The sequence below is a fragment of the Vulpes vulpes genome, chromosome 10 (genome assembly GCF_048418805.1).
Source record: "Vulpes vulpes isolate BD-2025 chromosome 10, VulVul3, whole genome shotgun sequence".
NCBI lineage: Eukaryota > Metazoa > Chordata > Mammalia > Carnivora > Canidae > Vulpes > Vulpes vulpes.
The window spans coordinates 58,445,181-58,465,492 of record NC_132789.1 but is presented as its reverse complement, the minus strand read 5'-3'; the positions used below and the strand labels follow the sequence as shown (position 1 = coordinate 58,465,492).

General features: G+C 35.3%; 1 protein-coding gene across 5 annotated transcripts in view; it reads right to left on the bottom strand.

Annotated features, from left to right (window-relative positions):
- NAV3 (neuron navigator 3) overlaps positions 1 to 20,312 on the bottom strand; it is a 595,667-nt gene that overhangs the window by 225,742 nt on the left and 349,613 nt on the right. For all 5 annotated transcript variants that reach the window (XM_072724439.1, XM_072724437.1, XM_025992156.2 and 2 more), the window contains exons 2-4: positions 18,198 to 18,315; positions 17,510 to 17,562; positions 420 to 492 (exon numbers count right to left, since the gene is read on the bottom strand). In XM_072724439.1, the coding sequence (XP_072580540.1) occupies positions 420 to 492; positions 17,510 to 17,562; positions 18,198 to 18,315 (244 nt within the window). The remainder of the gene's footprint in view (positions 1 to 419; positions 493 to 17,509; positions 17,563 to 18,197; positions 18,316 to 20,312) is intronic.

Below are 20,312 nucleotides of genomic sequence, written 5' to 3'. Positions count from 1 at the left end.
TCAACAAGACTGCTAATTTGATATTATTGATGAAGTGATATTTGCAAATTAATTATATTATTTTTACCTGAATTTAGGTTCATCTATGATCTAGCATTATCTATATATCCATCCATCCCTCTCCTTAAGACTAAAAATACTATATACACTGGTAATAACATAAAAGTGTTTTGTGAACTTACCCCTCTCTCATGCACTCAGTCAAGAAAATAACACTTTTGGCAAAATATGGAACATATAAATAATTAAAGCATACATTAATAACCATTACATTTATGTCTCTATTATTTTGGAAACTGTACTGATTTCCTTCACATATCAAGGATCTAGGTACTCCCACTTTACATTTCTTGCAATACAAAAATATTTCTTTTTTTTAAGAGTTGGGTGATATTGGTGACAACTGTGCCTTTTCTTACCTTCAGCAGATAGACCTTGAACATTTACTCCTCTGGCTGCTAGAAAACTAAGGCAGACATCAACATTTTCAATCTGTAACATGAAAAAGCAGTGAAAAAGCAACTTAGCGGGTTATTTTTAAATAAACAAATCAGCTAAAATGAAACCAGAGGGTAAGATAAAGAAAGAATGAATACCTTACATTCATTTCATTCTAGAGATCTTTACCAGAGTTTAACTAGAATTATTTTGGCTAATTGTAGAACGAATATAAAGCTTGCATTGTCCAGTTTGGTATTCACAAACAATTCATAAAGGCTTGATCAAGAATGGCACTCTCACAGATTAGCAACCCACCTACTTAACATAAAACTGGTTTTTGTGCTTCACAACTAAGACTCGATGAAAGCATCCATACAGGAGGAGACTGTTGCTTAATGCAAGTTGTAGGGTGTGGGTAAATGGGATTCAGAGCCAGTGACATTAGGTCATTATGTCAGAAGGGATGACATAGAATGAAATAAATAAAGCATATTTTCATCTTAAACCATAACGTAGTCTTTATTTTAAAAACTGTATTTGTATTTCTATCATTTGATAGAATGATCATTTCTAGATTATTTGATTTAGAGTCTATAGTTGTATATTTCTCTGATTAAATATAGGTATTTGTAATTTAAAATGGTGATGCCACGGCTTTTAAACAGTTTTGATATGAACACCAGTTTGTAACCACTTAGAGTGATAGGTAAAAACAAAACAAAAAGGGCAGCCCGGGTGGCTAGGCGGTTTAGTGCAGCCTTCAACCCAGGGTGTGATCTTGGAGACCGGAGATCAAGTCCCGCATCGGGCTCCCTGCACGGAGCCTGCTTCTCCCTCTGCCTGTGTCTCCACCTCTCTCTCTCTCTCTGTGTCTCTCATGAATAAATAAATAAACCTTTAAAAAAAAAAGCTTTAAATGATTGATTTATGTTAATTCACAGGTTGATCTCCATATTGATCATGGTGCTAGACAGCAAAGTTAAACAGCTAAGACTTTTTAAAAAGGATGTAGGAAACTAGAAAGTGCTAGTTCTTTATGAGTCATCTCCCTGGATTGTTCTGGTATTCCATAAATCTTGAAATTCTAAAGTAAATAGAAGATTTAAAGTTAATACTTGGCAAGGTATTGTTTTCTGTCTTCTTAAATTCCCATCCAAAGCTATGTATAAGGACACACAAAGTTCTGCCAATGTCCTCTCTAGCTTAGCTTAGCAAAGCTTAGCAAAGGTCAAAATGTCTCTTAAAGAAAATAAAAAGAAAAAAAAGATAAAGAATCTGTCCTTATAAAATGAACAACTATTTATAATCATTTTTAATGTAATTTTATGCAAAACTAAGTTCATATTCAATGAGATGTTCTTTGCTTAAAAATGAGATATATGTACTTGCTTTAAGAAAAATGATTTTTATTAATTCATTTAAAAATAAGCGTTAAAAAAGTAAGCTTTACCGAAATTATTCTACTGAAAAACAATGGATTTGAAGTCACTGAATACAATATGACCAAAGAAATCTTGCTTTGCCCATGAGCATCTGAATATTCAATAAGGCCATGGAGTTAAAAATATCTTTTAAATCCTTTCCTTTCTTTACATTTCACTTCGCTACTAGAAAATGAGACTGGAAGAAGGAAGGAAATCAGGAGGAAAGAGAAGAAATGGACAAAACAGGATGTTCTACTGTATTCATCTAAAATGTTCTTTTAAACTTTTCTTTTTTAGGACCATTGAAAGTAGTAAAAGAAACACCAAACAATTATTGTGGTCCAATACTAAGAGAATTGAATTGAATATTTTTAAATGTTGGTCATAATAGTCTGATGTTGTCAATTTCCTATCCACTACGTATTGTTTACAGAAAGTAAGATTATTCCTGGTCCAAACATATGTTATTTACAGCAAAATGTTCACTGGCTATTACTGCCTAAATTTTAGTTACTTTTATTACACATGAACAGATTAATTCACTATAAGACCCACAAAAGGTTAATAAATAGCATCCATAATAGGATTGCTAGATAGTTTTTTTGGCTACCATTTAAACCATTTAAAAAATAAACTGGTGCCTGGAGTGGGTATTGAAGACAAAGAACTCTCTCAGCATGCCCCAAAAAATTGAAAGGGAAATTAACATGGCCCTAATACAGCAGAGAAAAAAACACTCTTTCTCTTCCCTCCCTTATTCTCTCCCTCTCCCCCTTTTCTACCCTCCTTCTCTCTCTCTCTCTCTCCCCCCCACCCCTACTCCTTTCCATAAGTATACGGAGTGGGAGAGAGGGAAAGAAAGGAAGAGGGAGAGAGAGAGAGAAAGAGGGAGAGAGAGAGAGAGAGGGAGGAAGAAGGAGACAGAGAAGGAGGGAGAAAGGGAAAAAAGGTAGGGAGAGGAGAGAGGGAGAGAGAGAGAGGAAGAAAGAAGGAGAGAGAGAGGTCATTTGATTTAGAGTCTGTAGGGTCAATTTTCATTGGGATTTTAAAAATTATGCTACTTCTCTGTGCCTGACTCCAGACAATAAACATCAAGAACTCTTTGGGTTGGGACTAAACTTCAGCTGATTTCAAATGTTAACTGCTGATGTCAGTCTACCTTCCTCTTCCTCTTTAAAAATGAGGCAACTGACTTTCAGAGAAGATCTCATATAACGATGAGCAAAAGAATCCAACAAAAGAGTATATCCTCTTTTATCCCCAATATCCATGAAATTCAAGATGTCCAAGAGCAAACACTGAAAATACAACAGTGATGAACATTGGAAGGGCCTGGTAATCGAAAGTCATATAGGGGGAGCAGGTACACTGGAAGTGACCTTTGTTTGGACCTGAGTGTGACTACACAGGTATATACATATTTAAAAATCAATCAGCTATATACTTAAGACTGGAGTGTACGTTATACACTTTCTACATTTGTTTTACCTTAATTCCCAGTAGAGTACCTTATGTATGTTTTACTTCAATTAAAAATAAAAATAAAATGAAGAGCCTTCTGTCTTACTAAAAAGAAAGGCAGACAAGGACAGAAGTACAGAAACTTGATGGGTGGCTTTTGCCAGTAATTAAGTGAATGATGATGGTGTTTCAGACAACAGTGGGGGCAGTGAAGGTGATCCAGACTCTGGGTATAAGTTGAAGAATATTAGTGGGAAGCTATGGCATACAAGAAAGTGAGGAGTCAAGGATGACCATAATACTACATAATGCATGCATTTTACATTTTATGCCTGTGGTATTTTATATACATATCCTCTTATGGCAGTAATATAGAGAAATTAACTCTCAGTTCTGTGGGCAATACACTTCTCATATAGCTCAACTAATAGTCATGTCCATAGCGTGTGACAGTCACTCCCAGGACTTTCACTTGCCTACTATTATGTCATGCACAATTTTCTGGGTCTATTTGTGGCTTACATTTTACTGGCCCAGAGCACCCACTTTGCCTCTCTTTACCTGTTAAATTTAAGCATGGCCACACAAAATATATAAAAATTGACTTTGTAATGAAAATAAAACTGGAAATCTCTAAGTTCTAAATCCACTCAATCGCATCCAGTTTCTAAGTTCTAAATCCAGTCAATATCATCTAGTCAGAATTTTCAAAATGTCTGGTACAGTGAGCTTTGAGGCTTTTGGATTCTATGAAAATATCTAATGTTAACACAATGCCTAAAAAAAAGACAATTTTGCTCGAATAAATAGGAAAGTGGACCGTTGTGTGTGTTTTCCCTATTAAAGACACAAATTCAATAGCAGTTGATTCATATTTTTGTACCTCAGTAGTTTATATTTGTATAATTAATAGTAGTATTTTGAAGCATTACCATTTAATTTTATGTTTTATAAAATCCAATCCTTTAATTATTCATTCATTAAGCATTTATCAAATCTATTTTATGCATGGAATTCTGCTCAGTGCTGCATATATAAATTTCAAGACATAGCCATTATCCTCATATTTTCTAAAGAGCATTGACTCATTTCCAATATTTTCCACACTCCCATGAATAATGAAAGGCATTTTTCAAAACCAATTTCGTTGATTGTCTAATTTCATAATTGTACATTTATCCTGATCCTTATCAACTTGCTAAATGTAAGCATGTATTCTGTTAAATCACAAATTGGGTTTTAAATGAGGAAAATGTGTTTTTATTATCTTCACTTATGACACTCAAGACAGTCGTCAGTGTATTTGTGCCTTCAAAGTTTTTTAAACTTGAGATCAATATATATTCTCAACATATTAACATAGTTAGAAGATAAACTGGAAATACTTGTATTTATTTACTTCATTGTTGAATAAAGTATTCTGAAAAATGTAGAATTTTTAATTAGCACAGTTCTTTATTGAATTCACACTTTAAGCTGCATGTTTTATGACATTTACCTTTTAGTATTTTTACTACAAAACTGGTATTACCTGTTTTAGAAATTGTGACTTGAGGCATCTTTCACAGTATTAACAAAGTTATACCTTGTCCATTCACACGTTTCTTTCACTTTTACTTATGGATAATTAATGAGAACTATGTTTAGGTCCTAAATATCTGGGTATGATTAATATCAACCTTATAGTTTGTGATTCCATTTAAATCATGGCACCAAGACCTAACAACGAATGATAAATTCACTCAGCAAGAACTGACTGTTTATTACATGCAAAGAGCTCTGCTAGATGGTGAAGGGATATAAAAATGAATTACACAGTCTTTTGCCTTTGTGAGCTTGCAAAATAGCTGGAGACAAAAAAAAAAGACTGATAAATCACCCTAACACAAGGCATAATATGATAAATTCTAAAAAAAAATTATATGGCAGTAGAGAGAATGGACTTATCAATTTTCACTACACAGCTGGGAAAAGCTTCAGAGAAGAATCAGTCAAACTTGAAGTCTGTCTGACTTTGTTATGGTAGACAAGTGTCAGAAGGAGGGCTGGGCATGCCCATCAGAGCAACCAAGAGCAAAATTGTTCATAAAGATGTTTGAGAGTAGATCATGCCAGGCTTCACTTTCTACAGTTATGCTGACAGAGCTGAATTTGACCTAGAATTGAAAAGCATTTGTTGCCACTTCGGTTCTGAAAACACTGCAATAGAAAATGTTAAATAACTGTACACCAGGTAGCAGATACAATACTTCAGAGTCTGAGTTCTCTCTACAGATGTAATGCATCCGGTTAAGGCATGCCTGGAGTGCTAGATAATGCTGTTATGAATCATACAAACAGAATGTCTAGAAGAATATAAGCCGAATTTAACTTTTGTTATCTCTGGATGATAGATTCTCTTGTGACTTGTGCTATTTTTGATTAACTACATGTCCTACTTTTTCATTATAAATGTGTACTGGTAGTGTCACTATATAAACTAATTAAACAAATGTGATTTCAACGAAAAAAAAAAACAGTAAAATTGTTCAGTTTGAGTGAACTCTCATCCTTCATGGGATTCAAATAATAATTTAAATTTTAGCCAAAGATTTTAATCAGATATACATTTGTCTGAAGACCTTAAATAATGCATTAGTATTTTTGCATTGATTAAAATTCTTAATTTTGTTTGCATTCACTCATTCAACAATTAGTTGTTCGTTGAACATGTCCAAGTCCTTAAAAATATATAGTTTTATAAGACAGAGAGATATTTCCAATGTAGTGCAAGAAATGCTATGGTCAGAGAAACGGAGACTCCTGGAGAAGCATGCAGAAGCCTATTCTGGACTAGAGGTCAAGTACTAGGAAATGAGAAAGTTATTAGTAACTAAGACTTACTTAACACAGTTACAAATATATTTTCATCTGAGGTTGCCATTACTATACCTTTTTACGAGAAAGGTGTTGCTCAGAAAATTAAACTGACACACTCAGAGATCACACAGAGAGAATGTATCAAAACAGAGCCTATGTCATTAATCCCCACATTTTTCTCTTTAAAGAGAAGTCTGAGCTAGTCCCTGAAAGGTTAGGAAGAGTTAACCAAATTAGAGGATGTGCCATGAGGTGAATCCGAGGGAGGAGCACAATGTCAACTGGTCATGGTTGAGAAACATCGTCTAAGTTAAGTGAGTGGCAAAGAATTCAGAATAGCAGGAAATGTTAAGGGTGAACTGCACCTAAATCTTTCTTCATAACTTCACTGTTTACCAAATATGACAAAAGCCTACTCCAAAAGCTGATAACCTTCGATCAGTTTCATGACCAAAAGTAGGAGAAGAGATCACCAGACGGGACTTCAGGGACAAGAACCTTGAAATCTGGACAATCTAGTGGCAGGAGACAGGGCCACAGAACCTGATGATGGGCAGAGGCTAGCTTGGGAATATGCCTCAGGCCGGGAGGAGCCTGGCTTGGTCTCAAAGCTCAGGGAGCTAGTGGTGTGTTTTGTGTAAAAGAAATAGTCAGTGCTGCTTTGAAGATATCTATTCCATATGATCACACAGTACATACAACGGATTTACTAATAAATTTCACACCTCAATTTCTACTCATACCATCTGCAATGCTCTCTGGTTTTTCAAAATTCTACTTTAGTGTATTTCACTTAACAATGTCACTTTTAACACATTATCTTCACAGCATAGTAGGTAAACAAGTTGCATTCAGAAAAACCCTACACTACGCGTCAAGAATGGAAGCAGGAAAAATGCCTCGGAAGCTACTTTTTTTCCCACCTGTCAACAACCTAGCACGGTGAGTTCATACAGAGTTTTAAGCCCATATACTATTTACTCCAAATCCAAAACTCTTTTCAACATCACCATCCACTCTGGTAAATTTTATATAATTTTTCCATTCAGTAGAAACTTAGAGAGATAATATAATTTTTATAAATGTGCACAGCTAATACACAGCAGAGCCAGAATTCAAATTCAACCCTGTCAGTGTCCAATGAACTAGCTCTCCCTGCCACAAGTTCCGACCACTCTAATTTAGACATTCTGACAGTCATTTCGAGCCTCTGACTCAAGCTCTCAACATGACTGACAGCTAGGATACAGTGCCTGGCACAAAATAGGTGCTCAATAAATATTTGGTTGAATGTAAAGATGATGCCTTCCCTGCAGTGGGAAGGCAAAGACAGAAATACTATGCAAGATCTCTTTGTTCAATACATACTTTGTTCAATACAAGTTCACAAGACTGAAATGCCTCCAAATTCAATCTCAAATATCCAGTGCACTTTTATGCCCTGGTATATAACATACAGAATGGCTGACGTGGCCACCAGCCAAAGAACACTGGCAGCCACCAGAAGCTAGAACAGGCGAGGAGTGAGTGCGTTTCTTCCACAGCCTCTGAAAGGAGCACAAAACTGCTGATGCTTTGATTTTGGTCTTGAGGTACTGACTCCAGACTTCTGGCCTCCAGAACTGTGTGAGATTAAATTTTTGTCTTAAGTTACCCAGTTTGTGATAATTTGTAACAGCAGCCACAGAAAATGAATTCAATTATCTAGTCAAAGTAGTAGATACCAACAGTTAGCAAGGCTAAGGGTGAGCTGCTGGTATCTGTGAGCATACTGATTTCCAGGCCTCCCCCTCCGACTTTGGATTTGTTAGGTCTTCGGGGAGGGGAGATAAAATATGCAGTTAAATTAAGTGCCTCATGTCATTGCAATGCTAAACCACACATTTCCCCTTTCCATCTCAAGTGACTTTGTGTAACTTGGAGAGGGACAGGTTGGGGGAGAGAGTAATTTTGTTCCACTCTGCAGTTTGTTTTTGTACTGAGTTGGTCTGCTGTTAGTTGCAATGAGTCAGTTTATTAATTAAGTAGGAGAGTATAATAATTAAAAGTTTTTGCAGTCAAGTAAAACTGGATTTGCATCCTAGTTATGCAATTTATACACTGTAAGAAATTGAGAAAGTTTTCACTCTCCTGAAGCCTCAGCTTCCTTATCCATGAAATGGATATAAAACCATCTTCCACATAATATATGAGCAACTAAATATATATATATACAGTGTAGACAGATAGATATATGTGTGTACTTACATATATATCAGTATGGATATAGATATGGAAAATCTATTAGTATTTTATCAGATAAATATTATTTTTGTTCAGAATTCTACTATTCTAACTGACTGGTATTTAGAGAATAATGAACATTGTTTAATATTTTGGTCGATTATAGGTATTTAGGGGATGCCTGGGTGGCTCAGTGGTTTAGCGCCGCCTTTGGCTCAGGGTGTGACTCTGGAGACCCGGGATCAAGTCCCGCATTGGGCTCCACAGGGAGCCTAGCCTGTTTCTCCCTCTGTCTATGTCTCTGCCTCTCTGTGTCTCTCATGAATAAGTAAATAAAATCTTTAAAAATATATATAGGTATTTAATCTTCATAGGCTATAATTACCAATATGAAATTTTATAAATGAAATTATTTAAAAAATTACATCAGCATTCATTGACCTGAAGATATACTCTGTGGGTTTTAATGAATTCCTGCTTTTCAGTTTGTTTTAGAGAACAAAAGAATCTTACTCTTTTACAACAAAGTTATAAATTTGCCCTAAACTTAATGTTTATTTACATATAGGACTAAAGTTACATCTTTGTCATTTTGCCATTTTGTGATGAAATGATTTGCCAAATGCATAATTTCATCACAAAATCTATACACTATTATTTATCTCATATACCCACCCCCCTCCCAACCTAACCAAAGTTTATACACCTCTATGGATAGGAAAGACCAGTACAGTTTTAAAGAAAAATAATTAATATTGCATGGTTGGGAGTAAGGAAGGGTGAAAGACTGAAATATTAAAGAAGAAAGAAGTGGGAAAGAGGAAGAGGAGGCCAAGGGGAGGAGGTGGAAGGAGCAGAGGAGAGGTTGAAAATCCAAAGACTTGAATTTTGTTAAGTTTGTTTATTAATAAGTTTTATTAAAAGTAATTTAGTCTAAACTCAGAGACATGAGACCCAGTACTGGCCCTTTAATAGGCAGGCTCAGTGAGACCTCGTTCCTTTGCAGGTTTGCTGTGATGCTAAATGAAAAATGCAAGCAAATCATCCAAGCACAGTACCAGACACACATGCCTGACTTTCGATCATTAAGTGAACCAATAAGTAAAACTGATATTGCTGAGCACTCAACAATTTAGTTTCTATGATATGATTCCCAATATTTTTGTGGTTTGAAACATGGCTAATACAAATCAACTGGGCAATATAATTCCTCCAAGGTATTTCATGAATTTTTATCTGTGTCTATCCAGATGAGTCAGTTTAACTCAATTAATATTAAAATCATTTAAATATAATGTCATAAAGTAACTAGGGCTTTTTACTGATTGGCAAATAATTTATCTCATCCAAGATTAACTTTTCAAATCATTATAATGAGATCAAATGAACAAGATTCTCCCTATTTTATTTCCTTTTTCTCTTTTCCTAGAAGTTATTTTTATAACATTATTTGTTATAGATTCTTAAGAATATCATAGTTTTCATTCAAAATGGCCTCATATCTTAGTACACTATTTGTCAAACTACGATTTTTATTTTTTATTTTTTTATTTTTTTTATTTTTTTTCAAACTACGGTTTTTAAAATTGCTCTTGTATATTTGATCACTGATTATTATCAGTGGTCATTTTCTATGAAATTTCAAGAATGAGCCTTAAAAACATGGAGCAGTAAGTCCTTTTTAAAAGGACTAGATTGGGACACCAGGGTGGCTCAGCGGTTAAGCATCTACCTTTGGCTCAAGTCGTGACCCCGGGGTCCCAGGATCGAGTCCCACATCGGTATCCTTGTATGGTCCTCTGCCTGGGTCTCTGCCTCTCTCTCTGTGTCTCTCATGAATAAATAAATAAAATCTTTAAAAAAAAGGACTAGATTATTGAAAGTAATAAAAACTAAATTTGTGGAAGGATTGTTAGAAACATACTTTCTATGATTAGTATGATTAGTATGATTATACTTAGTGTTTACTGGGCTATGGCCTATTGGTGAGAAACAATTTACAGCAATTAAGTTAAAAATATCAGGATGGGGTGCCTGGGTGGTTCAGTCGGTTAAGCATCCAACTCTTGACTTTGGCTCAGCTTGTGATCTCAAGTCATATAATCGAGACCTGCAACTGGCTCCATGCTCAGTAGGGAGTCTGCTGGAGATTCTCTCCATCTCCCTCTGCCTCCTCTCCTCTCTCCAACTCGTGTTCCCCCTCCCTCTCTCTTTCTCCCTCTAAAATAAATAAATTGTTTAAAAAATATATCAGGATAAAGAACATGCTAAATGTTTAAGAAAGTGATTGATATTCTAATATATAGTTGAAATATCAACTACAGCTCCCAATGGTTATTATATATGCATATATAAAGCTTACTAATTTTCCTCGAATTAAAGAAAAAATATATCTATTTTCTCCAAAAAAAAGAAAAAAATTACACAGACTCTGGAGTTCAATTCAAAATTACATTATTTCAATTTCTATTTGTCCTACTAGTGGCATGAACCAATTTAAATATTGATACTCCTGAGAACATTTACACTATTTATTCTATGATTTAAAGCTAATGGGGAAAAGGATTCTTGTATTTTCGACATTTACTTCATTTCTTAATGGAGGACCAGACAACTCCCATAAAAGTATGATTCCCATGCAACTATTCTTTTTTTTTTTTTTTTAAAGATTTTATTTATTCGTGAGAGACTCAGAGAGAGAGAGAGAGAGAGAGAGAAGCAGAGACACAGGCAGAGGGAGAAGCAGACCCCATGCAGGGAGCCCGATGCAGGACTCGATCCCAGGTCTCTAGGATCACACCCTGGGCTGAAGGTGGCACTAAACCGCTGAGCCACCAAGGCTGCCCTATTCTTTTTCTTTGTAAACTGGACTCAAATATTTTAGAAAATATTTTTCTCACCTTACTATGAAGATACTTTCAAAAAAGCCATAAAGAATGAAAACCCAAATATAGCTCTAAGATAAAAGAGTGAACAGAAACCATGGTCTTTGGTGTTTTGTTAAATCAATCTAGCCACTCAGAGTTTCATTGGTCTAATTCCCTCAATGTGGAAATGAGCAGAGACTGAGCATTCACTGGATTTTTTCCTGGGCCACACAGTCCGAATCAGAATTTCAGTGACCATTGCCCTTTCAACTTAACATGCTTCCTTTCAGTGTCTCCATATCATTTCTTCATTTGAACTTTGCTAACAATACAGAGCTACTTCTAGAGACGTTTGGTTTTAAAAATTATCAGGGCGCTATTCTAAAAACTTAAGGATATATTTCTCCATTTTAGCACTTTTTCTTATTCTTCCAAGTTTGAACCTATAGGAAAATAATGAAATTATGAAGAAAACTAGAAAGCACAAATATCCTCTTAGCATTTCTTTAGAGATGAGAGCTCTATTTGTAGGAAAGCATTTGTCTTCATTAAGCTATCTTTTTCTAGCCATTCCAGAAGATGAACAGTTTCAAAAATGGCAGGGGATCATGTGAATGGACTAACTTAGCAATAATCCACTCCTCTGAGTCATAGTGCTAGAATGCTGCAGTGTGCCATTTATGAGATTTTATTGAATCTTTAAGAGCATTCCAATATTTTATCTCTTCCCTATTTGGTTAGAAACCTTATCTTCCTATCTTACATAAATAGATCCTTTAAAAGAGAAGCAATTACAAGCAGTGGCTAAAAGAATTAAAATTTTAAGGGACAGAACACTGACAAAAAGATAAAATACTTTGACTAGGAGGACTGTCCAGATAAGTGTAAACTATTGAGATGGAATGAAGATGCCTATAAAATCATAACAGTCTACTATTCTGGAAGTCACAACAATGTGGGACCTGGAACTGGAGAATCAAGGGAAAAGGAAACTGAATTTTCTATCTTGGAGGAAAAAGAGAGGGTAAGAGGCATCTCATTCCCCAAACGCTCCTATTAGCAAATTTTAAGCAACGTGATACATTAGAAAGTAAGATTGAAAATTGTGGCCGAAAAACAATTGAGCTATTACATTGAGGTCATGGGAGGAGCCAGCAAAAAGGAAGGGCAATTGTGACTCCTATTTGTCAGATCCTCAGCTATCTGGTATAACCAAAATCTTGGTTTACTTCATATAATCAAACAATCAAATTTCCTCATCTCTCTATGCGTTTGTAAAGATCCTTCATTGTAAAGCCTATTTTAACATAAAGGAAAATTGGTCTTCACAACTTTTCCCTTACATGTCTTACATTTTTGTCTAAGAACCTAGCTAGCACTTGTGCCTCTGCATTTCAAATACATGTTGGGCATTTTTCTGCTATTTTTAATCTGCTGGGCATTCTGGACATTCCTAGTATTTATAGTTTACTAATTTATTTCCCCATGTAATCTCACCAAAGTGTGGCATGCAGCATAGATTTTGAATTCTGATACCACCCACCTAGAAATTACTCAACAGGTGCAATCCATAATAGTAACTTCATCTTTGGATAAGGTTAATTATAGTGTTGAATAAGCTCCTCAAACCAGTTCTGTTTTTTCAGGATGAGTTTAGTCTCAAGCTTGTTAAGGAAAGATAACCATGACTTTGAGACTTAGAATAAACATGAATCACGATCTCTCAATAATTACGCTAATAAATTGGCATAAGGACAAGTTCATATTTCTCTTAAATATGGTTCTTTGGCCCATGTAATTTGAAAGCTCTATTGTTAATTTTTTTCATCTATTTTGAGATATCATAATTGAATTTTTCTCTATATTATAAGGTAATGTAGAAAATCCCAAGGAAAAAAGCACATTATTCTCTAATACTCTGAAGTTATCTTATTGATGAATTCCTTCAATTTCTATTTAATCCGTTTTCAGATATTCACATTTCACACAATCATATCCTCTTGCAACATGACACAAAGGAAAACGTACCCCTTCTTTTCCAGCGTTGTATCTTCTATCTACACAGACTTCAAGACTCTTCCTTTGCCACTTCCTCTAGGATTTGTTATCATCTCTTGTCTCCTCAATCCCCTGGGTCCTCTCCTCTCTACTGCTTCCTCTTTCCCTGCTTACTTCCCCCTTTCCAAAAACTCCCTTCATTCTTCCTTCCTCTCAGAATATACGTATGTATGTATGTATATATATATGTATACATACATGTATATATACATTATATATGTATATATGTATACATACATGTATATATACATTATATATGTATATATGTAAATATATGTATATATATTTACATATATATATAAATAAAATTGTATACCATAATTGAAGCGCATCTGCCTTTGGCTCAAGGCATGACCCTAGAGTACCAGGATCAAGTCCACCTGCATTGGACTCCCAGCATGGAGCCTCCTTCCTCCTCTGCATATATATATATTTTTTTTTCTCTTTGACAGGAAACTCCTAGAAAGACTGTTCAAGACTCAATGGATATGTGCATCTCTGTTATTCCTTAACAGATGGTTACCCTATAGAAGATATTTGTTTCAGCACATCAACTAGTTGGCTAAGTAGCATCTAACAACATCTACCACATTCTGCTCATCTTACCTTGCCCTAATCTCACTGGGTTAGTCCAAGTACTCCATTTTAAGCTATCATAACTACCCTAAGGATCCACACCCCGCATCTGTGGATTTATCCCTTTAAAGATGGGCTCACTCTTTCACCATTCTTTCCTTTTTTCTGACTCTACATTGTTGCTAAACATATTTATGGTATTCTCCAATGTGAGAACCTCAAATTTCTTCCCTCCTGACTTTATACAGGCCTTCTTTTGAGATCCCATCCTTTTCCATGACTTCAATCATTACCTATGTACTAGGTATGTTCTAATACCTTACTTGTCACCTTCAGGAACACATGCCTAATTGCCTAAAGTCACCTCCTCCTAGTTGATATTCCAATGGACATGTCAAACTCTACTTTCAAAATATGAATTTGTCATCTTCCCCCTTCTACCTTTAGCCTGTTTTCTCCTTCTGTAATAATCGTAATTTATCAGGTCAAAATTGTGGGATCATTTTATACTCCCTATATTCTTCACCTCTCACATCCACACATATTCTACAATTTCCAGAAAACACCTAGGGTATCCTTTTAAAAATATTTACAACAGGGACGCCTGGATGGCTCAGCGGTTAAGCTCATCTGCCTTAGGCTCAGGGCGTGATCCTGGAGTACCGGAATCGAGTCCACCCGTATCGGGCTCCCAGCATGGAGCCTCCTTCCCCCTCTGCCTATGTCTCCGCTTCTCTGTGTGTGTGTCACTCATGAATAAATAAATAAAATCTTTAAAAAAAGTTTAAAAAATATTTACATCAGATCATGACATAGCCCAGTTTAAAAAGTCTTCCAAAGGACCCCTGTCCAACTTAGAATGACAAACAAACTCCTTAATTTGGCCCTACGTGGTTAGGCTTCCATTGTCCCATCCAAACGCTGCCCTGTACTCAAACCACAGTGGTCTCCTATCTGTTGCTGAAATACACCAAGCTTATTCCCTTCCCAGCATTTTGTTTCTGCCTATGTGACATTGTTGGTATTATTTATTTCAGTATTTGCTCCTCTGTTCCCCAAATGTCCCTCCATCTGGTAGCTCAGGTGCTCAACTGACTCACTATGAATTACCTGACTGTTCTTACATCAAAATATTTATCAATATATTATAGATTCATACCACAAGAGAACCTATATTCTTAAAAGGCTTAAAACAATCCAATAAAGGATATCAAAGCTGAAATTTAAATAAATACAATTTGTGATTAGAAACAGTAGCATACCTAGCTTTACCCTACCTTTTGTTATTAAACACAAACAGCAAGCAAAGACAAGAAAAGATCAGATGTACAAAAGGATGTAGTCAAAGCATTTCTGTGAGTAAGGATAGCACTCATTGTCTTGGTTGTTAAGCAATGCAAAGACAGGCAACATCCTGTTTGGAATAGATATACTAAATTCTTAAGCCTAGTCATGCTCTCTCATAATTCTTTTTCCTCTAATTTCTTGTTTCAGTTAAAATCTGGAATTTTAATTCATTAATAATATAGTACCAATGCCAATTTGTAAGAACAGAGGCAAAAATAAGTCAACCCCCTGAAAGCTACATTTTTGTTATATGTATTATTTTGAATCAACACACTCAGGGCATGCCAACTTCAGATTCAAAACTTAATCACATCAGAAAAAAATGAAAATACAAGTTGCTCTTTATGAAAAATTCTATGTGATTCTGACTAATACTATTTGGCTGGAAAAACTACCTTTTTCATAGCATTTACATTTCTTAGGTTTTGGTTTTTATGCATGTGTTTTTTTTAATCAAAAGCAGAAATATCAACATAACATAACATGTATACTAGATATTACATGAAATTTGGGGGCTAATAAGGAGTAGGAAGTAATAAAAAATTAACAGAGTCTAATACTCATGAGAAAGTTTTCACAGATTTGTAGAATCTTTGGTACAGATGTTTCACATAAATATCTAGGGACTGAATTCCTATCCACAGTTATGAGTTTTGGAGAGGTTTCCCCCCCCCACCCCCATCATGAAGCATTATCTTGGCTGTTTATTGGATTCTCTATAATCAGAATCAAATTGGAATAACAACAGAGAAGATGTGTTTTAGTATCCAGCACCTCTTTATGTTTGAAATAATGAAAGCAAGACCCAGTGTTGAGTTTGAGAAACGTAATATACGATATTCAGGGACTACAGAGCTCTTTAAGATAAAGCCCTAAAAAATCTTGTAACGGGTGTTAATTTATGAATGTGTCTTACCAAAGTTTATAACATCACTACTAGGTATTTCCATATTAGTTTAGGTAGTAAAGAATGTCCATAATTATATGTCATTATCTTATCCTAATTAGGGTTCATTACACAGATGAAAATGCGGGGACTCAGAGAGGTTACATCTCTTTTACAGTATCACACAGCTATTATTTTAGGAGAGTCTGATGGTATTATAATTATTTTCAGTAAAACTATAATTAATTTCTAAAGAGTCATGCTTATGCCCAGAGTAATTAGAACAGGAATTTCTTTAAAACTGAAGTATTTTACAGAAAATTGTTTTTTATAGTGATTTTTTCACAATAGTTATACAGAGTTTTTGACACTGTAATAGTTCCTTAAAATGTTTATTAATCACACACACCAGACATGCTAGTTAATCACTCTTTAAGAATACATTCCTTTAATTATTTTGGATTTCAGTTCTCTGACATTAGATAAAGCAAGTAAGCATGTCAAAAGAGTTCACTTTTTTTTTCCACTTCCAGTCTCTGATAATTAAGAACTCATCACAGTCACTTAAAATGCCTATTCCATGTTAAAAAGAGTTTTGAAGGAAGCCTCATCTTATTGATTTTGGCTATCATTCCTGATTATATCCACAGATATAACTTTAATGAAGGTATCTGTACTTCATCTTGTCCTATAAAATTAAGTTGTGGCTATTTAATCAAGATAGCAGTGAGTTCTTTTTCCTCAGTGGTTTATCAATCTATTTTTCTTTTATTACAAAACCTTAAGCTTTACCAGTTGCTAAAGACAAAAAGAGGGCTTGGAAAGACACAGACCCCTAGATCAACAGCTTTCTGGAAAAGGCTATGAATCATATCTCATGATCAGTCACTGCTCAGAAAACTCCTAACAGCATGCCTTTGCAGCTATTTCCAAAAGTGCTGAAGAGCCCATGTGTTTACACTGGACTTTGTTAGGAACAAAGAAAACACCATTTATATATTTTTAAGATGTACATGGCAAGTTCTGTTCTTCAAACCAGTTGCTCAGACATAAAGGCTCCACTTAAGATGGGATTTACTGCCACCAAAACCAGTGTTAAGTTATTCAGACATCAGGACAACAACAACAAAAAGTAAAGATCTGATAACAACTTGGAGACCTATGTTATTCAGGAGTCATACATATTCAACTGTGCTGACGCTATCACTTGTTCATATATTGTTCCCAAAGAAATACATATGACAGCATGTGATCAAATGGTTTCTTAAGCAGGAAGGCATGCAAAAGAAATTTCTAGTCCATTTACAAAAGCAATTTAATCAAAAGTGAAGATAAGCATTATATTTTAGAATAAATATGATTCTTACCATCTGAGATTGACTCCTAGGACATCCATTGATATCTTCAACTTTTTCATTTGCTAAAGCCAAGAAATAAAATAAAAGAGAGAAAAAAAGAATGACATGCTTAAGCAATGAAGTGAAACACAAAAAAAAGGGAGACTAAGAAAAAACAAAAACAAAAACAGAAACAAGCACAATGCTGCTGCTACATTCACTTTGTCTCCCGAGCCGTGTACAAGAGGACACACTTGTTAGCAGCCGCCAATTCCATATGCACAAATCAGGCAAAAAAAAAAAAAAAAAAGTGAGTGAGAAGGAAGTTGCTGCTAATTCTTTAGCCTGTGCCAAATGACTGCTGACATGAAACCTTTCACAATTGTCCCTGCTGGATCAGGATACAGTTTCAAGGAATCTCAGAGTGTATGAGTTGCTCCAGCTAACGAAATGCACACATGGGAGACATATGGTTTAATGAAGCATTCATTTCTGACAATTCAGTGTATGTAAAGATACAGTTCTAGCCATTTAAAAGTATAGTCAAACTGCTTTTTTTCAAACATTCTCACATAAACATTTTTAATTAAATCGAGGGAGAGCTACATTAATCTCAGAGACACACGGACCAAGTTCATATGCATTCAACTGAAATTGTGTTTTACCAAGGCGGGTGGGGCAGAGACTTTCATGGCTTTTCCCAGGGGGCAGGTCTTACCAATGATCTGGATGATTTCGGCTAGCAGTACTCCATCTGCAATGTCTTGTTGCAAATCCTTGATCAACCGCTTGTGGCCCGATTTTGCTAGGTAGTGGTTGGCCCAGTCAGTGTAAATCTGTTGAACAGAGGGAGAGAAGAAGTACGATGGTGTGAGAGAAAATAGAGACAATAAAAATGCTTAAGACAAATGTTGGATTCAAAGGGAAGCTATTCTGGATCACATTCCAGTTCAAGAAGTCATAGCTTAAAAGGAAATAGTTGTAAAATAATTTTATACGGCTCTCTCTCTCCCACTTATCTCTTGTTTCAAAGGAGGATGATTCACTCTCTTTCAAAACCAGGGACCAGTCACTTGTGACACAGCAGAACTCCCTTCCCGGATGACTACTGAGGAAACTGCTGTTTGCAAATCAGTTGGGTTTTCACTCTTTCCCCTCGTTCTGTCATATTGAAAATAATCCTGCCTGTCCTTGTAAAAGGAAACCACCTGGACTGATTTATACAGGAACCTATTATAAACATTTCTGTTTCTCTGAGACTTTATTAGCTTTGTCATGTGAGATACTGTATATGACAATATTTTGGCATCATGCTATGAAATAATTGCAAATGCCAAAGACACTTTATTTGGACTGTCATCTCCCATTTAAGCCTCCTGAAATGTGTTTATATAAGAAAACAGAGGAAGCAAATACAGTTATTACATAGAAATCACAATATAGAATTGAGGAGTGGATTAGAAGTCACAAGGTTGGCGATTTGTCCTAAAGCAGAGGTGACTCTTCAATAGTAAACCAGGATATAAAGAAAAGCTGGAATTGTTCAAAAAAATGCACAAAAATAAAACACTATTAATTTTTCAAATGTTATGAGACACCTACTAAGGTAAAGTAATCTAATTATAAGGAAATAAGCATTAAGATGTTTCAGTTTTATGGGTGGCTCATATGACTATATTATTAGGTTTATTACAAGCCAGAGTATGATATGTGATGTAACAGAAGAACACAATATCTGAAATAATGGCAGAGGAGAGAAATTGATTGAGAAATATACATATAAAAATGTGTATCAAAGCCCTGGAATTAGAACTGGGAACATAGCGGAACCCGGATATAAGAAGTCAAGGGAAGTGGCGCCTGGATGGCTCAGTCGGTTAAGCCTCCACCTCTTGGTTTAGGCTCAGGTTGTGATCTCAGGGTCCTGAGATGGACCCCATGTCCGGCTCCATGCTCAGCAGGGCGTCTGCTTCAAGATTTTCTTCCTCTGCCCTTCCCCTCATGTGTGTGCGCACCTGTGCGCTCTCAAATAAATAAATAAATAAATCATTTTAAAAAGAGAGAAAGAAATGAAGGGAAGGCTCTTCCCCAAAGAGGATACCAGGTGCAGAAAGGTAGAGTAAAGGAATCAAAGACACAGTTGGAAAATCTCTAATTAAGGTGGCAAGCTTGAAATTAGGATAATTAGACTGGAAAGGCAAATTGTTTTAGTCATAAGCACTGAATGCCAAGCAAACTACAAAAATATTATTTTTGGTTTCTAATAAAACCAATAAATGTTTTTGTAAGGACAAAACACAATAAATAAGAAGTGTAGAAACTAAGAAGTACATGTTTCCCCACAATTTGCAATCCCTACTCACTTTTGAATACTTTGGTATAATAATTCTAAAATTGTGTTCTATACCTACACGCTTCACCACAGGACACCACATACACACCCTCACATACGTACACACACAATAGGATTTTTAACCAAATATGACTCAAATTTCACATATCATTCTATGCTTCCCGACTTTTTATGCAATGATATTTTAATAACAGTGCTACAACCATTTTACATATATGTATCCCACTATTTTTGATGTTCTTGCACATAATATCAACCTCCCATTTAAAGATACTCAATTGTTTAAATATGTTTCTATTACATCTAAAGTTGAAGAGACATCTTTAAAATGTATCTTTGCACACTTATATGATAGTATTTTTATAGGACCAAAACCTAAAAGTGGCACTGCTAAGTTTTTTTAAATAGATCCTAGATACAAACATTCCAAAATACAACAAAGAAGTCAAAGAAAGTGCTTCTTCAGTTTACACAATATAA